Source organism: Dermacentor andersoni, chromosome 2 (assembly GCF_023375885.2).
Source record: "Dermacentor andersoni chromosome 2, qqDerAnde1_hic_scaffold, whole genome shotgun sequence".
NCBI classification, from domain to species: domain Eukaryota; kingdom Metazoa; phylum Arthropoda; class Arachnida; order Ixodida; family Ixodidae; genus Dermacentor; species Dermacentor andersoni.
The window spans coordinates 51,913,303-51,935,383 of NC_092815.1; the positions used below are offsets into that span (position 1 = coordinate 51,913,303).

Genomic DNA, 22,081 nt, shown 5'->3' on the forward strand with positions numbered 1-22,081 from the left:
AAGGCACGCCATCCAGCTGTGCACTGAAACACGCGCATGCCTCATCGTATACTGGCTTTGTATACCATGAGCCGCTAAGGAAAGTTACCATAAAAACTTCTTGTTATTTCTGTCGTTGGTTTAGCTCCCGGAGACATTCCACTCGAACATTAGCAAGGAAAAAGAAAGTGGCTTTAATCTTCCTCTTCCAGATATGTTCCATAGATCACACAATGCCTTCTCTTAGTAAAATGAAACGCATCTTTATGCTGTTTCATAAGTGCAGCTGAAAAATGCACCCTGACTCAAGGGTAACAGACAAGCGCCCCGGTTACGAGCGTTCGTGGGCCTAGCAGGTAAAACAGTGGATGATAAACCGATGATGAAGCTCCCACGGTTCTCGTTACGGTGTCGCCTCTTGACAGAATCCGGCCGGCTCTCGCATTTCGCCTCCACTGATCATTCAGCGAAATCACCAAGCTCATTGTGTGACGATTTTTTGTCTGTCCGTGTTGTACAGAGATCTCGTTTCGTCGTCTAACTATCCTCAGTCGGAGCTTGCGACCTACTTCCAGGTAAACGAGGAATATCAGCACTCATCCTACTCCGCGGCGATGAAATGGAGCACGCAAAGATATGTCACTGCGTCTCAAGAACGACTCGGGGGTCACCCGGACATAGGACAACCGAGACGAAAACATAAATGACGCCTCCTTAATCTTTCTCTCCTATTTTTTTTTTTTTTCATTTGATTCTTATATCTACCTCGATTTATTTTTTCCTGGCGACTTGGTGCAGCCTTTCAAACATGCGCGCGGTGGATGGCCTCGCTACAAAAAAAAAATAAAAAAATAAAAAAAAAAACGGGAAGAAAGAAAAACAAAGTGGACGAATTGGCCAACACAACAACTCACGCAAAGAATGCCTGTGCAGAAATAGGCAGACGCGATGAAAAAAGAAAGAAAAAAAAGAAGTGGTGGAAATAAAGTCGAAATAAACGTAAGCGAAGAATAGCAGCATTCTGGGGGGGGGGGGGGGGGGGGGCGAAGCGAAAGAAAGGCTTCTTCTTGTGTAGCTCGGCTGGTCAGCGATTGGAGACGGTCCAGCGGATATCGGAACGGGGTCAGCGCTAGGTTTTCTGCCGGCGGAGGCATCACTGACCCGCTTCGGCCTTACTAAGCTTCTGCTCTGCTCTCGCGTGTCCAGCAGCGACGGGAGGAGAGCAAGCCGCAGCATCGAGGGGAGGACCAGTTTGGGCGCCGGACTGGTTCTGCAGCTACAGAGGGGGTCGTCTACGGTGAGAGAGGAGAACGAGGGGCGGGAGAGAAAGGTGCAGCGCGAGCCGAAACGACGACCGCGAGCAGACGCTAGGCGAAACGGCACGCGGTCTTAAAAGAATGGAAAGGGGCAGCGTAGCGAACGATGCTTTGACGATCGCCATCCGCCGGATAGTGTGGATTACAGCTGGAGATCGAAGCACTCCGTTTTGGGTCACGTTTCCTATTGCACGGAAGACAAGTTTGGCGCGGAACATCGTTCGAAGCAAGAGGCATGTGTGCTGCAAGAAAGGAATTGGACGGACAGAACGAATAAATCGATGAACCTCCCCGGCATGTTAAGAATGGTCGCGGAATTGAACAGTTCACGCGTGAATATCAACCATGCTGTGCACATAAGCCGATATCCGGGCTATTTCCGTGGAAAACAGCTTCGCCGTGAAGCAAGGCATGAGATGAAGGGAGACGGGAAGGGGGATATCGGCACTGCTCCGAATGGTGTGATACAATAGGCCTTGTCTTCTCCGCTATCAATCGGTAAGCATCGTATGCCTCTTTAGGTAATGTGTCTTGCCATGTAATAAAATATAGATATGACTGTAAGTCTTAAAAACACAAAAAGCCGGAGTGCTCTCTTTTGCAGATTACCCAAAAAGGAGTAAGAAACTATGCGCATTGTTCTTTCTTGACCCACATTTCAGCATCGGGGATGTAATGGTGGTGCATATAAGATTATCTGTCTAGTACATATGACGATGACTGACAGTTTCGCCGGTCCTAACGTGCATCGGGCGAATCCTGCTTGCCCTTTTATAGCTCCTACAGCGCACAGTGTTTGCGCCGCGTTAGATACTCACCTGCCACCGAATTTGGCACTGAACACACGCCGCGTGCCTCGCGGCGAGGAAGTTCGCGCAAACCAAAGAGAGGTCGGCTGCGTTTCTTAGGCGAGGAGCCGGCGTCGCGCCGCGGCAGCCCGTTTCTCGAGTCTCTCGGGAGTCGAGTAATGACAAGGTGTATGCACGTATATGACTAGCTTACCCTCGATTGACCGCTTCTTCCTGCCGTCTTATATGCGTGGCCGTTTTTATGCGCAGTGCCGCCGCCTGGTTAGGCACAGGACGGCGGCAGAGCAGTTGGCGTTCCTCGTCTCACCTACAGCGAGCGCCCGCCGCTCGAAGACTCGTATTTGATGAATGTTCGCCGTCGCAGTTTATCGACTCGTTTCGTGCCTGTTAACGCCGCCTCGCCGTCACGCTTCGCGCAGCCTTTGACGGGCCGTGGCGTCTCGTGGGGGGGCAACGAAGCAGTTTGGCTTTCCGATCCTATAGAACCGGTTCAACAGTGCGCGCTTTTTACCGTTGGTGAATCTTCCGCGTTGCGCACCCATTGGGTTTGACGTCCGCATGAACCCAACTCACCTGCTGCATTCTCGCACGCATGGCTGTCGGCTATATACTTGATCGGAGCGCTAAAGCACGCGCGGATTGATTGCCGATTGCGCGCCGTTCGTCCAAGACGAATGATCGCGGACCTCCTCCTAAACTGCTCCGCTATCCCACGGCACGATGGAAATGTGAAGGCCGCACGACATTTCGCCTTCGCATGTGTTAGCCCTGCGAAGGTATACGGCGTCGCCCGTGTCAAGCAAAACACATGAAAACGCAAGCTTCGGCAATGCTAACTGCGCGTGCTTATGGTAATCGCAGTAAATGGGCAAGTAATTGTGGAGAATGCGTCTAATCGCTTTAGTTTTCTTTATTTCGTTATTTGTTCGTCCTCGCATTGGGTTTTGGAAATGTCGCGGGACTTCTGTCATCGAACAGCAGGGTCAAGCCGCCTGTGGAATGGCGACGGTGTGGTTACGCCACCGCGCCACCGTAAGATGACCACACGCACGCACTCCTACCCGCTTTATACGAGTTCATGCGCTGGGACCTGCACATTCCGCGTCGTTGTGCACCGTGTATGAAAGGCAATCTGGAGTTGTGTACATTCGTAAACATTTTTACGCTTATCTGTGCAAGAGTATAAATGTATAATTTAGAACTTTATTATTTATGTATATGTCCGGAAAGATCAGAATCCCGGCCACGGCGGCCGCATTTCGATGGGGCCCAAATGCGAAAACACCCGTGTATACTTTGATTTAGGTGCACGTTAAAGAACCCCAGGTGGTCCAAATTATTCCGGCGTCCCTCAATACGACGTGCCTCATGATCAGATCGTGGTTTCGGCATATAAAATCTCATAACTTAATTTAATTTTCTAGGGAGATGATCGACACTTAAGGCGGGTGATTACAGTCTAAAGCGATGTAAGCGTTTTTGCTGCGTGCTTCGAACAACATCGCCGACCGCCGCCTCGACACAATGCGAATTACACGTGGCGCCTGTCGTCTCTGTCCGCACGCTGAAATGTACGTAAAATCTTCCCCAGCTGACTTGATATCTGTGACACCGGTACAGTCATTGACGTGCTGTCACTAAAGCTGCTGGCGCTTTACTGTCCATTATCTAGCACAGATCTTCTCCCACTTGAGTGCCAGGAAGGGTGCTGACGTAAGAATGCGTTAATAAGCTGGAGAAATTACCAAGGTATACATTCCACAACGACACCGCAAGCAATGACGGCTGTCGAAACGCCCTCCAGCGGAGAGTGACGTGCTGCTAGTTGCGTGCACTGGGGAGAGTGTAAGTCAGTACAGAAAAGTGTGCTTGGGAAATGTGACATAGACGCACTTTTACGTAACAATGGGAAAGATATCTAACGAGCATGACTGTTGTGTGCGAGGACCCACGAGCGCGCAAGTTGCCGTGGTTGTGCAAATGATTTCCTTCAGAAGAATATTTCGCAAGTTAAAAAAACAAAGAAAAGTCAGCTGTCTCGGATGTTTCCTCCTCGTTCCCGGCCATACATGAATTATTTATGTTCCTTGCGTGTGTATGTGTGTTTTTCCTATTCCTCTTTTTAGGTTAACATTTTTTTTCCTCCATAGAGTGTTCTACACACGTATCACATCGGTGCTCGCTTAGAAGGCTTTGGTGCTCGCTTACAAGAGGCGCCATGAACAAGAGAAGTATTTTCGCAGATCAAGCAACGGAACGGAAACGGATTTGTATATACATATATGTATACCATAAGAAGCCAACAAAAATAGCAACTAAAGACAACACAGGGGAAATTACTTGTACTTACTTATTGAAATAAAGAAATTATAAATTAATGGAAATGAAAGTGGATGAAGAAACAACTTGCAAATTTATAAACTTATAATTTATAGTTACAAACTTATAATTTATTTATTTCAATTAGTAAGTAGAAGTAATTTCCCCTGTGTTGTCCTTGGTGTCTTTGTTTGTTGGCTTCCTATGATATGATTAATAAAAATCGGGCCCCTTGGTTAACGCCCTTTCTTCTCGTTCATTGCATAACGAGGCAATCAAATCCGGCAAAAATGATGCCTTCAGGTGGCACGTGTGGGTTTATTGAGCAGTTGCCTTCACCGAAAAGGAACACGTACTCGTGACGCTTGCGGCAGAAAAGATGTTCCACATCCAGCGCTAAGGTTTATGAGTGGTGGCGCTGGCTAACACTCCCAGGGTTAGTTTTAGTAGTAACACATAAATACCCAAGAAAGTCTATGGGAAAACGGCGCCGCGGCAGCTCAATTGGTTTAGCATCGCATGCGTCATGCGAGGACGTGGTATCGTTCCCCACCTGCGGCAAGTTGCTTTTTCATCCAATTTCCTTTCCATTAATTTATAATTTCATTATTTCAGTTAGTAAGTACAAGTAATTTCCCCTATGTTGTCCTTGGTGTCCTTATTGGTTTCTCATGATATGATTAATAAAAATCTGGCCCCTCGGTTAACCCCGTGTCTGCTCTTTCATATATATATATATATATATATATATATGTATATATAAACATTTGTTCGTATTTTCATTTTCACGTTCTTGTTTCTCTCAAGACGGCGTTTTAGCCATATGTTGCTCCGCCATATACTATTGTGCTCTTTATGTGTCGGGTGTAGTGGTGCTTAAGCGAAACATAACATTTCATTCCTCCAGATAGATATTCGTGCCGGTGAACACTTCCTAGCTCTTCATAATGCGAGCAGCCGTGACATTGCTCGGCGGCTGTTGCGTACTTCTCGAACTCGTAAGCTTCTGAGCACAAGCTTGCGAGTTCGAGTCATGGCAACAGAGGAAGAAAGAAGGAAGGAAAAAAAATACACATCTAACGCACATGTCGGAATCTTATATGAAACGAAGCATTCGTGAAGCGGTCATAGAACTAAATGCGATGCGTACAATGTTTTTCAAGAGCAAAGGAATTGAGGTTAACCAGATACGAGTCTGCGGTTTGCTACCCTACACTGCGGTTGGGAAATACGGGTTAGAAAGAAGACAGAAAGGAAAGGGTTAAAAAATTGAATTTACTTTCATCCTATGGAAGCTGTAATCAAGGGTGGCTCTAAAGAAATGCGAGAGCGAGTTAAAGAGGGGGGAGGGAAGGGGCGGTGGCGAGATTCAATATATTCTCGTGCCCCGCTACCACCATGTAGTATCAAGTGATAAAGTGCCCTCCACGCACCTTCAGTGAAACTGGGAAATTACGCTTTTCACATGACACGTTTAAAATGCTTTAGAGGCGCTCCTAAATCGCGCAGAAAGAGCGAACGTTATGCTCAGGAACAGGCCGCGTAAACAAACGTGACGCTTGTCGCTCACTTTCACATCCAGCGAACCGTCAGGGACTTGGGAAACCAGCGATGATGTCGACGTCCCGACACGACCTGAACCGCGTGTATGTACTTCGGCGGCCCACGTCGCCAGCGTCGTGTAGGGTCGTTTTCTCTCCTGAACCGGAAGCGAAAGAAGCAATAACGCCACGAACTCAGCATCAGTCGAACGAACACGCGGCGCACGACGAAAGGACCTAGAAGTGCACCAGAAATGGAGGTAAACTGAAGACAAGCCGCTAAAGGTGAGCACGCAGAGCGGAGAGCACACTGCACGCAGCACCCTCGACGCTCACCGCTTCAGTGCCCTGCAGACACAGGCACTGCTCCGTGACGTCAAAGTAAAAAGAAGAAACAAGGAGGGCGCGAAGTGGGGGGGGGGAGGGGGGAGGGCGCTGCGGTGGCGACCATGGCCCTTTGTTTCTCAGAAGCGCGTGGACGCGTTTCGTGGCAAGGGGTTCGTTCGCCGAGCCCATCAGAAGGAAGGCTCCGGTGCGCCGTGGCGCACTGTCCCTTCATCGCCGGCTCCCGTTCCCACAGTTGGGACGGACTCAGCAGCATTGGGGGAAAAAAAGAAAGTGCGCTCGCGTACGAGAAAGAAAAGCGAGGAAAGGTCAAAAACAAAGAAACAGGAAGCTGCAGTCGTCGTCGCCGTGTTGGCCAGATTGGTGCATGTCCGCGATGGTTGGTGACACGCTTCGCTGGCGAGCGTGGGTGCCCCGCGCGCGCATGGAGCTATGGCTATACTGCTTCTCCGCACGTCAACTTTCGCCCGCGCATGAACTTGCGGCCTCTTCAGGGTTCGTTGCGTGTCGAGGAGCTCGTTCCCGGAATCGAGTGGCTTCATTTTCGAAGCCAGAACACTCGCGAACGTTGAGACAGTGGCTGTATACAGCATACGAAGCGGCTATAATAAATGGGCGCTATAGGGGCTGCATTCCCAATTTTGCCCGTCGCTTGTGCTGTCTTCACAAACGGTCCGAAATAACCCCTGGCCTGCCACTTCACTTCTTCGGCGACAAACTTGGTCTACACTTATACAAATACCGATATACTGCGAATCGTTATTCTAGTTCTGCATATGATTCTGCCGTCGCTGTAAGAGTGGTACTGCTCTTTGAACGCAAGTTGAGGAACTGAAGATGGTCATAAAATTAAGCTGGAGTCCTCCAACACGTCGCCTCTGATAGTCGTCGTGCTGCTGTGAAACAATACTACCAATTAGCTATTGAATTAATCAGTCTCCACCCGGCTGCTTTGGAACGTTAAATTAATCCATATTCTGGTGTCAAACCGAGATGGCCGAAGGGACGAGCGTAGTTCTTGCGGTTTGCTTTGATTGCTCCAACCTCTGATTGCTCCAAACGATCAGTGGCCTAACGGTGCATCTCGTGCTATTCTTCGTGCGCGTTTAAGACAATGCACACGCCGCTTCCCCCCGGACGTGTGAACAAAAAGAAAAGCGCGCTAATTGCACGTTTAGTACAAATAACTTTCAGTGCGTAAACGGTACATCCGTAGCACGCCGGGGGCACATTTTTGCAAAACGGAACATCAGCGTTGACCGCAGACATATGCCAGATAGTACGCGGTCTGCGGGGCCCCTGCAGCCGTCTGTTAAACCTCGGACGTCCACGCCACGCGAAGCTCGTTCATCGTGGGAGCACCCGCGCGGCGAGACGGAGATCATCGCGCTGCGCGCGAACAATGGCCTCCGCGCAGGAAGAGAAGGCTGGCATGCAGTGGCGCGGCTCCCGAAAAACCAGTGCGGCGCGCGCGCGCGCGTTCTCCGTGCCTCTCGAGAGAAGTCCTCTCGCATCGAGCGATGATGACTCGCACCGCTCGCGCTGATGGTTCCTCGGGCGGCGAGTCGAGCTGCTCGCTCGCTGGTGCTCCCGAGTTGCACCGCCGCCGCTCCTCTTGCCCGAGATCGGCAGCCTGATGACCCGACGTGCCGTGGGTGCTTATGGACACGACTCGGTTGCCGCTGCCTCCCGGCGCGCGTACTTTTCCTCGCCAACACGTGTGTGTGTGTGTGCGGTGCAACAGCGGCGCGGCGATCCTTCTTCGTCCGGGCGCGAGAGCGTCTGTGCGTGTGTCTGTCAGTGGCGCGCAGCAACACCGCTGTTCGCGTGCACGCTGGACTCGCGATGGGAGAGCTACTGTGGCGCGGTTGCGCGGCACTCTTTTGCACTCGTCGTGGACTGCCGCTGTTGTGTTGCGCGCGGACAATGCCGCGGAGGAGTCTTGCAGAGCGGCTGCTGTATACGTGCGTGCTGAACGCGGCCGCTGCCAAACGAGGCTGGACGAGGAAAGAAAAATCGCGCCGCGTGCTTAGCCACTTGATGAAGGAGAGACATCCCGCGCTCTCTCTCGCGTCTCTGGTCTCTCGAAACGCGCGTGCTCCGCGACAGCTGTTCGCTTTCTGCTGCGCAGACACAGCACGCAAGTTCGCGTGGCACAAGTATATATATGCACATATACATGCTCGTGTACACAGGCAACAAATAATAATAATAATAATAATAATAATAATAATAATAATAATAATAATAATAATAATAATAATAATAATAATAATAATAATCAGTAAAAGTCCACGGACCACGACACGAGCACGAGCAGACGTTTTCTTGAAGTAACAACGATCGCGTGTACGAGATGGACGATGTCATCTAATGCTGCTCAATTTGAGTGTTCGATAGGCAGTTCGTTACTTTACTTTATACCGCTGTAAAACGCACACCTGCGACTCTATTAAGACGAAGTCTCGGCTAATGACGCTCATAGTCGATGAAAGGCTTCCATAACCTCGAGAACCTCCAGTCCGCGGAGCACATAAACGGTAACGTGCGCGGGCCACGCCATTTCCTCTCAAAAGAGCGCTTGTTGCGCCAAGAAGGCGCACGCTTTATATAAGGTGCACCCTCTGCTGCCTGAAACAAGGCGCCGCAGAGGAGGGGGCGCGGTCTATGATACAGGAGAGCAGGGCGGTTGGCGCTGCGAGGTGAGGCGGTGAGCTTAGTCGGGGCTGATTCAAATAGGGCAACTCGTTAGCGTCGCTTAATAGCGGCCCCTTCCACCTCACGACCCTGGCCAGAACCCGAGGCGCGCCACCGACGCTCGGCTGGCCTTATGCAAATGAGGCCAGCTGGGGCCGATGAATGCATAGCATGTGCTTAACGATCAAAGGGCGGTGGAACGGAGGTGCGAGGTCCTCAGTGCGGGGAGAGCGCATGACATCTTGCGGTATAAGGCTATCAGAGCAAGAACTATCAACGCTTGGAAGCGGATCGATGTGTAAGCGTAAGGTAGGTATACTGATAGACAAGAATGCGTGTTACGATCGACGCTTCTTAAGATGGCCTACTAAATTTAGTCTCGTCTTGCGTCTTTGCCACCCCCAGGTGTCAGCAGCTGCGGTCAATCGTCGTCGCCGTGCTCGCGTTGTAGCAACCGCAGATTGCTTTGTTGGCGACCGCAAGTTATACTGGAAAGGTCGCATTCCTAACAGCGCCGTCACACTTGCTAGGATGTCTGAGAAAAGGAATGAAATTAATGTTTTTCGTACATCTCCATATGTCCTAAGCGACGCGAGATACTCTCTAGTACTTTATTCAAAGAACTGTGCCTGTCACAGTCGCTCTGATTGTGTGTGTAATTGTTCGTCATTATTGGCGAGTGCCTATGCACTCGGTAATGTGGAAAGTTAGGCTAGTTAGTGATAGAGAGAGAGAGAGAGAGAGAGAGCGGAAGAAGGAAAGGCAGGAAGGTTAACCAGACTGAGTCCAGTTTGCTACCTTACACGTGGGGAGGGGAATGGGGAGTTGGTGATCAATCATCATACCTTGCTGGTGAAGCAGCGCACTGACACGAACACAATGAAGACACACACTGTGTCTTCACTGTGTCCGTGTCAGCGCGCTGCTTCACCAGCAAAGTATAATGCCTATACACTGTTGCTTCTCCTGATGGATGTCGCGTGTTTCAAGTGTTTCTTAAGATGGCCTACTAAATTTAGTCTCGTCTTGCGTCTTTGCCACCCCCAGGTGTCAGCAGCTGTTTCCCTATAGCCGAGCTCAGGCGTGACGTAAGGCGGCGCTATTGTTAACTCACGGTGAGATTGTTAGACAGAAATGCAGACTTCAGTGTTTTTAAAGGGTTACTAAAGGCAAATACTAACTCGACGTATACAGTTTAAATACCATTCCATAAACCTCGCAACGCGTGTTTCGTGCCAAGGAAAGACGTAGTTTACGAGAAAACTGCATCTGAAGGGTCAGCATACCTCTGTCGCCACTCCGATTTCCCGCCACCCAATCGGGAAGTGGTGACGTTGCATACACCAACACCGCACTTTGCGGCTGTCGGTGAGTAAAATGGTGCCCTAGAGACGGCGGTACGCTGTTTCGCGCAAAACACAAACGCCTGGTCACGGAGAAACCGAGCCACGACAGAGCGGTGGATTCGCCGCTGCAGCTGCTTTTGGTCAAGTGACGTGGATCATTCGGGCATCCCGCGACATCACATGGAAGTGGAATTGTCTGCTACCTGCAGTTTGTGCGAGTTTCACGAGCCAGCAATACCAGTGTAGCACTACGCGATAACGAAACTACTCAAGCGCAAAAGCCCGTGCGGCGCACAGTCGATCGAGCGAAAACGAAACCTTTCGACCGCCCGCGTCGTTGTCAAGGGCGCCGTCAATCAGTGACTTTTTTTCTTCTGAAAACGAAATAGAACTGGGCAAGTAACATTTTCATTCGTCTTATAATGTAATACATTGATGTTTTTGTAACGACTGGTTGAGTGCTAGCGACAGAATTTAAATGAGGATTGCCTTCGTCATTGGGCATGTACTTGAATGTCCAGGAAGAGTCTCTAATCGTATCCTGCATTTAACCCGATTACTAAGACTCGGTTAGCGATAATATTGAGGCCTTAGAGATTCTCGAGCACTAGTCTGTGACTTTAGCGTGACTTAGTATTTGCGTTTAGTGTTCCTTTAAACACGACTAATGATAAGTACAGAGTGTTCGTAATTTGATTAATGGGGTCAATGGCCCAACAAGAACTTTGTACCGCACAATGGGGCGTGTAATAAAAAAAAATCACCGCCCAAGCGCTCGCACAGGTGGTTAACCAGCGAAGCTGAAACGTGCGGCCCCGGTGTTTATCACTGGGTTAATTCCGACGGTTCATTTAATGACGGCTTGGTAGACTGCCGGATCCTCGGTACACAGTTGCTGCTTGCGCTCGGTTGCACGAGCCTTATCTTGTATCCAGGCTGCAGTATCGGCACGGCATAGACGAGCTCGTTCCCTGTTCTGCTCGCGGCGTTGCTGATCGAAAGCTGCCTGCTCCTCAGGAGTACGTATGACGCGTGGCCTACCCGTTTCGGAGCCGGAGAGAAACTGCTGCGCGCGAGCTCGGCTGCGACGGTGGGCAACGACGTCACTGCTGGCGCAGCAAATGGCGCGCCTATCTTTCTCTTTCTTTTTTTGCGCATGCGTATGGGGTTGCGCCGGAGGAACTTTCGGCGTGCAGGCGACATACGGGCAATCGGCTATAGCCATATACAGCTTAAAAGGGATGAGGATTAGGATTTTAAACTGAACCGCCGCCGCCTTTAATTCTGCCTATATGCTGGTCCCCGACAGTGAACAAGGGTGTGGTCACTTCGAGCCTAATAACGTAAAGCATAGAATACCGACCGCACTTACTTCAGTACCATACTGTGTACCTGTTTTCCAGCTGAAGAATAAAGGTGTACAAGTACAATAAAGTGTACAAACAGTCGACTATAGAAGGTCGCCTGTCCTGCGTCTTGTGTAGTTACGTAGTTCGCACGTGGTAGGCAGAATAGGGCACATCCAGCGATCCTATGACTACCTCCATCCCGATACGAACAGAGCCGGGTTTCCTTTTTGTCGACGGAATGGCCGCGGGTCAATTTGTCGATATACCGGGACAGTTCAATGCCCCGCAGCAGATATAGTGTGTACAAGGACAGAAATATGAAGGCAGAAAGTGGAATAGGAAACGCCGGCCCGTTAAAGGAACATCAATATAAAAGAGAGAAAGAGGGAGACAGAGAAATATAAGTAGAATCGAGGAAGCGGTGCTATCCTTGACGTAGCCGCTTTTGGGCGACATTTAGCCGCAGATGGCGGCGGCGGTGCCTCCGTCTCTCGAACACATAGCGTCAGGCCAAGGAGTCGTCAATGCTAATTGGACTCGGGAAGGGAGAACGAAAGGCGCGGCCGCAGGCGCACTTTGGAAGGGAAAACTGGCGCCCGTCTGTAAATGGGCTAACGACTTTCGTTTTCGCCGCTTCTGTCGAGCGCGCGCCGTTTATGCCGGGCCGCTAATTTGGTTTGATGAGTGTCGTCCGCATTCGGGATCGGCCGCTCGCGCCTCGAGAGTCGACGGGCCCCACCGCTGGCCGCCACAGATCTTGCTTCTTTCTGGGCAAAAAACACGCGACCGCGAGCCTGCGCGCGCGTTATAGGAAACCCAAATCCAGAGCAGCGCTTGAGAGAAAGGGCATCGTCTGTCAGGCGTTATTAGTTTACGGTTGACAGGAACACGTGGCGCGTGCACTTGTAAAAGCAAGTTTATAATTCCCACATATAGAATTTTCTTTGTTTTTTTTTCGAACTGCATGCGTTTAAAGAGGGAGGGCGTCGGCGTGTACTACGCGTTCGTGCTCTATGTCGTACATATACTGTCAGTCGTCATAACATTTTTTTTTTATTGACACGAGACTTCGCTGTCAGGAAAAGTCTGAAAGAGAACGGTAGTTAATGTTATGTGAAGAAGTTAGCCTAGCGGCATTCTTGGCTTGCTATGGTCAGCGTTGAAAGTAGGGGGCGCTTCGCTCCTTTCTGGCCGCCGTTAGCTTCACTATATATATATGCTCATCATATCATAAGAAGCCCACAAAGATAGACACCAAGGCCAACACAGGGGAAATAACTTGTATTTACTAATTAAATTAAATAAATGATAAATTAATGGAATTGCAAGTGGATGAAAAACAACTTGCCGCAGGTGGGGAACGATCCAACGTCTTCGCATTACGCTTGCGGTGCTCTACCAATCGAGCTACCGCGGCGCCGTTTTCGCATCCACTTTGTGGGGTATTTATGTGTTACTACTAGAACTAACCGTGGGAGTGTGAGCCAGCGCCACCACTCACAAACCTTGGCGGCGGATGTGGAACACCCCCCCCCTCTCTCTCTCTCTCTCTCTCTCTCTCTATATATATATATATATATATATATATATATATATATATATATATATATATATATATATATATATATATATATATATATATATATATATATATTGGCAGGCTCTTTTAAGTTCTGCCATTTCGTCTCTACTTCGACCACGTGACCGGCTTCCCAGACTTACAGGCACATACATTTTTTTTTTTTGCAACTTTAACACTTCCAATGCAAACACTCTCAGAAGAAAACACGCACCTTTACCCACACGCACACACGCACGCACACCCTGCAGATATGCACGACGCCGCCGTGTGTAATTAACGAGCGAGCTTCTTTTCGCGATGATTCCCGTTTAATCACAGCCCGCGTAAACATCGCCCCAGCTCGCGTCCGTCTGTACCAAAGCGCGTGCCTGCGAGTCGCGAAAGCGCGGCGGCGCTCGAGTGAAGGGGCCTCGCCGCGTTTCGACATCGCGCTGAGGTCTCGTCAAGGTCTAGCTACACGCGCGCCCCTACACGGGCCGGGCCGAGTGCTTATATTTGTAACCGCGGCCAATTACGGAACGCAGCTTGCGTTTGCCGTTCGTGCTTTGGACAAGTTCGGTATTGCGCGCGTTGTGGCTTGCCAAGAATCTTGTGAAAGGCCTCAGAGCGGGAAGGTGCGCGTCCTTCTGCCCCTTTGCATGCATGAGACGCTGGGGGGATAAAGGTTTTCGTAGTTTGCTGCTGGGAGTACGAGTGTGTCGTTTCCAAGGTCCGGGACTTGCTTGGAAGTAACACTCGACGAGTGTTTCACAATTAATTACAGCGAAGAATAGACTCTGGGACAGGTAGTTTCTACAGAGGCTGCGAATATGAAGAATATCAACCGCTACTGTGTGCCTCGTAGTATCGGCCGCCATCGCATCACCTCGTCACAAAAATTGAGTCGCAAGATTCACCCGCATCGATCGTATCGTTGAGTAATTTAATTTTCGTTTTCTGGCGTTTTGTTTCGTGCCAACGCGCGACTCACTGAAGCTGTGTTGCTGATGCGGTGGCCGTGATATGATGGGACTATACATGTCGCAAGAGCGCCGAAGAGTGCAGTTCTTACGTCGTCTCTCTGTACGAAACAAAGCGTTGCGCTTGTGCCTCTCATCCAGAAAACGACACTGTGATCCGCGCGATGCTCCGCGTCGACAACGCAGTACAACGCGTGTGGATTTCGGTTCATTGCGACAAAGGGACCAATTCGGTGGTTGATAACGGGGGCCGCACATGCGTGCAGGTGGAGAAAGGGAAGGTGGCATTGTGTCCTTCGATGCCGAGTGTCTGAGAACGGCAGCGACGCGTGATCCAGACCATCCTTTTTGCTTGAAGCGAGCGCTCGAGAGGAAAGGAAATCCGCGAAGAAATAGATACCTCGAAGAGAGTACAGGGCCTCTGCCGATGCCTGAACGAAAAGGCGACGCGCGCTGGAAATGGGGGGGGGGGGAGAGAGGAGGAGTTGCAGGCACTGTCCTTCGGACCCTGGCTGCTGCCGAGCTGAACACGAGAAAGGAAGCGAGCTGCTTCGCCGTGTCGGGTTCTCCCTTCGAGGGCGCCGCTGCAGCAGGCGAACTTTGTTCGGACGGGCAGACGACGACACGACTCCCGGCGGAGGAGGACGAGCGGAAGACGTCCTGCGTGCCGGCGCAGTTCCGTGCATCAGTGGTCGACGCTGGCTTCCACTGAACAGCGAGCGCTTGAGCGCGACATATGCGGCGTTGTATTTGGTGAGCCGCGCGGTCTTACACCTTCAGCTTGGCCTACTAGACGTTCGAGCGCATGACGTTGTGCTGCAGTTTTACTGCTTTCAGTAAACCCTTCACAATAAACAGCGACAGCTGTTGGAAAGTTGAAATAAACAAACTAGGCCAGAGAAGCAGGCATCTGGGGTGGAGAAAGGGTGCGCTGCGACAACTGCGCTGGTTGCCTCAACTGAAGCTGCACGCCAGCGACCTCCGCCTTACTGCACGCTTAACTACGACCACGGATGCACCGCCTGACCGTGCTCGGTGGTGTCGGTTGTGCATGTCTGTGCCAACGTCTGCGCCGGCTGCAGAGGTGCGCTCTGGAAGCGGTAACGCGATACCTTGCACCGAGGAGCCAGGGCGAAGGCGTCTGGCCGGGAGCGAAAACGGCCATCGCGGCTTTGGCTGTGGGAGAAGAAGCACAAGGGGGGAGGACATGGAACTCTGTACGGAGAAACACAAGCGTCGGGCAATGGCGCCTGATGAGCCGATGCAGGTCTCGAACTACATAAACGTACTGGATTGCAGGATACACGGCATTCATGGGTACCCAATTCGCTGTAGGCGCGATGTAAATGGCGGTTACCTATCGCGCGTATTATCTCGAGATTAAACTTCTTCGTGGCTGCGCAAGGCGTTCCTCTAAGCGCCAACAAAGCGACGTAGAGCGATAGCGGTATTCGACCATGCACCATATACTTCCACGCGAGTAAACGTAAATCTAGATTCTCGTGCAAATACAAGGGCGGAAATTAACGAACCCACCCTATTGGGACGTCCGTTATACAGTAGTTCCTCCGGCCCTTTCTACACACGTGACAGTTCGTGCGTGTCTCCTATACTACTTAACAGCATTTCATTTATTCTTTCGGGGAAAAAAAATGAGGCAGAGGCGCACCCATGGTCGACGTGAATCTGGGCAGTGCACGCACCAACGCTCGAAGCATCGTCGTCTCGCGGGTAGATAGGGAACGCAACTTTATACCCGTAAACCAGCAATGAAGAAGGCCCTGTTGTCTAGGCAAACCGGGCGGCGTAATCATTGCGATGCCGTGCACGACGGCCCTATACATGCCTCGCACGAAACGCGCCGGGGCGCGTTCAGCCCGTTTGAAGTTGCGCGCCCCTCTCTTAGCCAGCCGCCACCGACACCAGCACAACCACTTGGGGGCTATTACTTTTTGGCCGAACAATGGGAACGTCTCGGCAGTGTAGTATCGCGCCGCGCTCACCGCGGGTGTTGTAGCCGCCGGATCGCCACGCTGGAAAGATGGAAAGACGAAAACAGAGAAAGAATAGTTTGGGAGGATTGACGCTGAAGAACAACAAACGGGCCGCAGGCGACGACTGCCCGGCTTGGAATACCACGCGCGCTGAAGAATGAACGAAAGCAAGAGAATACGAAGGGCGTATCAGAGAGAGCGCAGCGAGCCGGCGTACGGCAGGAGCGAGAACAACAAAACAAAAGAAATAAAAGGCTGGAAGAAAATTGTTGGAAACTTCCAGGTACGGAGCTCGTGCGACCCATCGCTCGCTCGCCGTGTCTCGACGCGGCATATACTACTCCGCTGCGGGAGACGCCATTACTGTTATTACGGAGACGTGGTTCCACCGGTTGGCTTGCTTGCCTGCTTGCTTGGCCTATTGTTTCAGAGACGCGCTCGGAGAGAAGAAGAAAGGGGGCGATAGAAAGAAAAGGACGCCGAAGTAAATAAAGCACGAAAAGACGGCGTTCGTCGTTGGCTGGACGCTGCTGGCAGCAAAGTGGGGGAGAAGTGCGTATATAGTGATGAAGGAGGAGGAAGATGGAGTGTACGGGAAAGGCTGGTTGTATTTTTGTGGGAGGCGAATTACAGCCGCCGCGTTAATTTCGGACGGGAACGCGCACCCCACGGCACGTGCTCGAGCCCTCAGGACAACCAGCGGCAAGAGGCAAGAAATATATATACAAGAAGATAATACTAAACGGCGGCGAAAGGCTAAGAATACGCGCTTACACGCGTGCAAGACGCTGCCACTGCAGACGCTCCCTTCCTACGTCGTGCAGCCGAGAGGGGAGGTGGGGTAGGCTCGTAGTCTGTATATGCACAGCTCCGTATGGAGTCTCACCCAGTAGGGTTCAGTGCGTGGTAGAAGCGCCGTGGTGCTCTAGTCGCCAAAATATAGCAAGGTGAACGAATGAATGAGACAACAAAACGGAGAGACACAAAGGCAAGGAATCGAGAGAGCAGGGCGTGCGGAGAGGCATAGTGGGAGCGGAGGGGTGTGCGGAGGGACACAGCCTTTCTTAAAGGAGGCGATTTCTCGAGAGTAGGCCCCTCCAATTATCCCCTGCTTCACGACGCGCTGCCTTGGTTGGTGTCGGTGTCGGAATGAAGCACATAAAGCGAGCTCGAAAGACAGTGTGCGTGAGAGACAGATGAAAGCAGTGCTGGTGAGAGAGAAAAAAAAGACAAAAAGAAGGGAGGAGAGAGGACACACGCGAAAACGTAACAAACGATGGGCTGCGCGCACGGTTCGCGGCCTCGGCGCTGGCCAGCGCGGCGCGCATGCAGCTCGAAATTGAGGCAATTGAGGCAATTTGCTTCTCTGGCTTCTGGCTTGGCCGTTGGCTCGACTTCTTCTCCGGGCTTGGCACAGACGAAACAGTTCGTTCTTGCCGCCCGCGATCCCCCCCGCCTCCTTCCCCTCTCTTCCTTCTTTGTCTTCCTTTCAGAGTAGACGATGAAAAATGGAGGAAATGCGAGACGCCCCGCGACTGCCGCTTTGCCACAGTTAGAGGAGCGTTCATTGATGTCGCAAGCGCAGAAAAGGCGGCCACCAGGAAGAGACAAAAAGAGAAAGAAAGAGAGATACGGTGGAGGAGGGGCTTCGTACGGACGGGAGACGACAAGAGACTCGAAACCATGAAGTTAGCGCCAAACGATTATCAATGAAAAGAAAGACAAAAGAAGAGGCCGCGTTATACGGCGCTACTGATTCGCAGCTGTTCCTCGCTTTCCGCCTCAGGTGCGTCCGGAACTGATGCCTGCTGGAGGGAATTGGCTGAGTTCCGGATTTTCTAAAGAAGTTTACCGTGCTTTCTCAGAAGCCTCCATCTTGTTCGATGGCCAACTCCTCTTCGAGAGTGAGGAAAGTAGACGGAGGGCGTCAATTTTAGCGAGCCTGCGCAACAGCATAGGTTTACCGCGCGCTGTCGTCGAGAATAGAGACTATATATATATATATATATATATATATATATATATATATATATATATATATATATATATATATATATATATATATATATACAGAGTTTGGTAAAAGCAAAGTGAGCTGGACAATCGTGTTCACAAGGCTCTTCCTTATATGGGTATAATTATTGCTTCCCGCAGACAAAGTTTCCATCGCTGTGCCCCTCTGCAGTAAAAACATAAAGCGTGCAGATGCGGGCTTTATCCCTTTGAGACGATGACGCAGAACAAACGTTACCTAAAATGTGGCGCTGTCAGCTCCGTCGGTTCCGCTGCGTCTCCAAGACGTCAGCGCGCTGCAGAAGAAAAACAAAACCTGGACTGTCATGCTGTGAATAAACGTGCAAATTAAAAGCTCTGACGCCACGCACAGTTCCATCAACATTGTTAAAGTGAGAGGTTGCTTCATTAAGGAATCCGTTTTACGTATTTTGTGTTTGTAACTGCGCCGGACATCAGGCCTCATGCCTTACAAAGCACACCGATCATATCAGTCGACGCCTCTGGAATCATTAGCTTGACATGCGCTATCCGTCAAGTTTATCAGCTCTCGTGAGAGTGCTGTCACGAGTGGGCACTGGGTACCTTAACCTGGAGTGCAGGCGGCGCAAATGAGAATCACAGGAATGCATATCGAACTCCTTTAATTAGTGTAGGTATGGCTAGATTACAGCCCACTTAGAAATTGACGTTGTAGATAAATTAAGAGGCTGTCGAACATGAAACGTCTTTCTCTGAAAGTCGGGGTGGCCCCGAATAGTCCCACGATCTTTCGCGTAGTGTGGCAGCTCTGAATACCTTTAGCTATAGGTTTAAGTTGTTGCAGTGGCAGTAATAAAAATTAAGCGAGTGTTGCGCGTCTGTAAAACGTTAAGACGAAAGCATGATTGCGCATTTGTCACACTTTCTGTCACAATTAAAATACGTTTATGAAGAATTGCGGCCACTGTCCATCGGAGCGCATGACAGAATCCACCGAAATCGCCACACCTACTGGTAGGGGGCCAGTGCCCTCAGCGTCTTCGCAGAGAGAGGTTCAGTATGGGAACGCTGGCATGATGAATGGCGTCGGAGCCAGCTGTGGAAGACGACGACGACGACGAATGCGCGAGCAGTGGCACGAGCGCGTCTCTGTGACCACGTGACGTGTGCAATCGGGCACGCACCAGGCGCACCCTCAGTAAACCAGAACCATTTTTTGACATGGTTTTAGCATTTGTTGACATGGTTTTACTCTTTGCGGCGTCGTCCATTTTTCGTCAAGGTGCCGTTTCGCCAATGTCACGGTCAAGGGCGCCGCCAGACCCCTAAGGCTTTCGCCCTAGAGAGGGCTGACGCTAAAACGCCCGTATCCTGGCAGCTTGTTCGCGAAGAGTTCGGCGTCTTTAATATGGAAGTGCCTTTTCGTAAACCAAAATTGTCTCAGGCCAAGGTGCAGTATTTGGGAACGAAGACGCCAGTGATGGAAGGTCACATTTAGGGCGTACGTAAAAAGGGCACAGCTCCTGTACCAGAAATTTTTTTCATATTAAAGAGCGCTGGTCATTCATGGGTGACCGTAACCGGCATGATAACGACTCGCGGATGGTGCCCAGGTTTTTTTAAAATATGGACCCTAATCACTGACTGGCTGTACCCCATGGCTGTCTGCATCCTGTTCGCTTACCGACAGCTTTAACTTACGATTTTCAACGTAGGAATTGCGTTCGAAAAGAAATGCGAGAGTGTGGGCTGCGCCTCCGTACAAAGCTCACGACAATGAAGTCGCTCGCCACTGCGCTAATTATCCCCACGCCCTCATTCGCGACCGGCATTACGAAAATATGGCAGCAATCTGTTTCACCTACATGGGAACAGACGGCAGTACTGCATGTACGCCCACAAGCGCCACTGCATGCTCTCATGTAGCGCCTTGCAGATTGCCTGGCCAAGCTTCCCTGTCTTCTGTGTGCGCAACAGCGCATCGCCGCCGCAGAGGCATAATGGAATCAGTCAGAAAAGACGCAAAAGACCTGGTGCTCGAAATTGCGGCGTCGTCTCGTTCCTCCGGAGGTTGGAACAAGGTCGCGAAGCGCATGGGTATGTAGGGCCCCGCGCAGCGCGGCTGTCCGCGCCGCGTGCGCGCGATAACGACGCTCCGAAGACAGGTCCAGCGCGCGCCGCCGATATCGGCGCCGCCGCGGAGTATAGCTATATAGCGGGGTCACCGGGTCATCTTCATTTCGAGAGCATTACTCAAGCTGGTCGCTGACACGGGCTGCGGGAGAGTAGCCCCTCGGCGAAGTGCTAACCATACTTTGTTTCGCTAAAAGCGTGCAGTATTGTGGAAGTTGCAGAACGGACCTTAGCCGTGCCTCCAGCACGCCTTATTCACAAAGTTGGTTACGCTCGAGAACACTTCGTGATTCGGTTTCGTTTTGGTAGCCTTGCATCGGTGGCTGTTGTGGTCCGGTACGGCGGACAGGTCACACAGGATCACGTGACTGGCCCGTTCTTCAGCCGACCGTACAGCCGTTGGCACGTTGTTACGTGTTTTTACATGTTGCGCAGTCGAAATTTCGCGCATTACAAGTCCCTGATTGGCGGCTCTAAAGGATGCCATGGCTCCGGCAAACGCTGCAAGGTATTACCGAGTTCGCACGTGAATGGATAGTTAGCCGCTGCATCTCAGTCCAAGGACACGTCCCGCTGGCACAATTGCCTGTGTTAGCGCGTGCAGGTTATATATGAGCATCACAGGCATAAGGTTTCAGTTGTGGAAGCGGCTCGTACCGAGAAGGGGACGTAAAGCGAACATAAATGAAAGAGCAGCAGACTGGAAAGAAGAGAAAACGGCGAAAGCCCCTCCGAAGCCGCTCATGCGCGGCGTGTCGAATGCTAATTTGACCGCTTGTTTCTTGCACGCTTAGGCGATTGCGTCGTGTTTTGCGTTCAGTGCCACGGCTGCCCTTCGCTCTGCTGTTGTGTATTGCGCCGGAATTCTTGCGACTGTTGCGTCACTGACGAAGTGGGATCCTCATGGAATACGGCGGTCAAACAAGTCCGCGTCGTTATTTTCTTACCACTCGGTCGTAAAGTGGCTGTACGCGTAATTACAAGCACCATCGCCATCTGCGCTCACTGGCTTGTCATGTTCTCGTTTATAAACTGGTTAGAAGAGCTACGCTTGGTAAACAATTGCGAAGCACCGGTACTAACTAGCAAATGAATCTGATAGCTCTTCTGATGCAAGCGGCGTTTTTCTTATGCAAATGCAGAATGGAGACATCTTCGCGCGATAATTCGGTGAATTCACTGTAGGATCTGCGCTAGCACGAAGTGCTACCTATTGTAAGCTGTTGTGGAGAAGAGATCGAGCCATACTTGAATCAGATAATGCGGGATCGAATGCATAAAGAGAAATTACGAGATAAGCGTGGGATTATGTGAGTCCTGTACGCTGCGCGCATCGTTGACAATGCGAAATAAGCATATCGTTTGCGTGCGCTATAGCCTTTGTATTTCATTTCTAGCCCGTGAAACAAGCCGTAGCTTGAGGTAGAGATGGGATACCTCTATCCTGGTCTACACAATGCATAAGGTCAAGCAATCGATGGCACTGCATTGTACTTAGTTAGTGAACTTGACATGATGATGATGCTGATGATGCGGATCATAATGATGATGATCCCCGCAAGCTGCGATTCTGCTTCTTCCTTCCTCTTGCAATAACATTCTGGCGATGACGATGACGACCTAGAAATATAAATTTAGCGGCGTACCCTTTTGGCGAAAGCAAAAGAAAGTAATAAATAAATAAAGCAAGAAAGAAGAAGTAAAAATAAAGATATGT

The 22,081-nt window shown here is 50.8% G+C and overlaps 1 protein-coding gene across 3 annotated transcripts in view; it reads left to right on the forward strand.

The window, feature by feature from the left end:
- svp (COUP transcription factor 2) overlaps nt 1–22,081 on the forward strand; it is a 152,758-nt gene that overhangs the window by 40,504 nt on the left and 90,173 nt on the right. Inside the window, exon 5 of one of the 3 annotated variants that reach the window (XM_055077163.1) lies at nt 4,255–5,113. The exons of the other annotated variants lie outside the window; for them this stretch is intronic. Within the exon in view, the coding sequence (XP_054933138.1) occupies nt 4,255–4,466 (212 nt within the window). The 3' untranslated portion in view covers nt 4,467–5,113. Of the gene's footprint in view, nt 1–4,254; nt 5,114–22,081 lie in introns of those variants that run through there. 3 annotated transcript variants of the gene reach the window in all.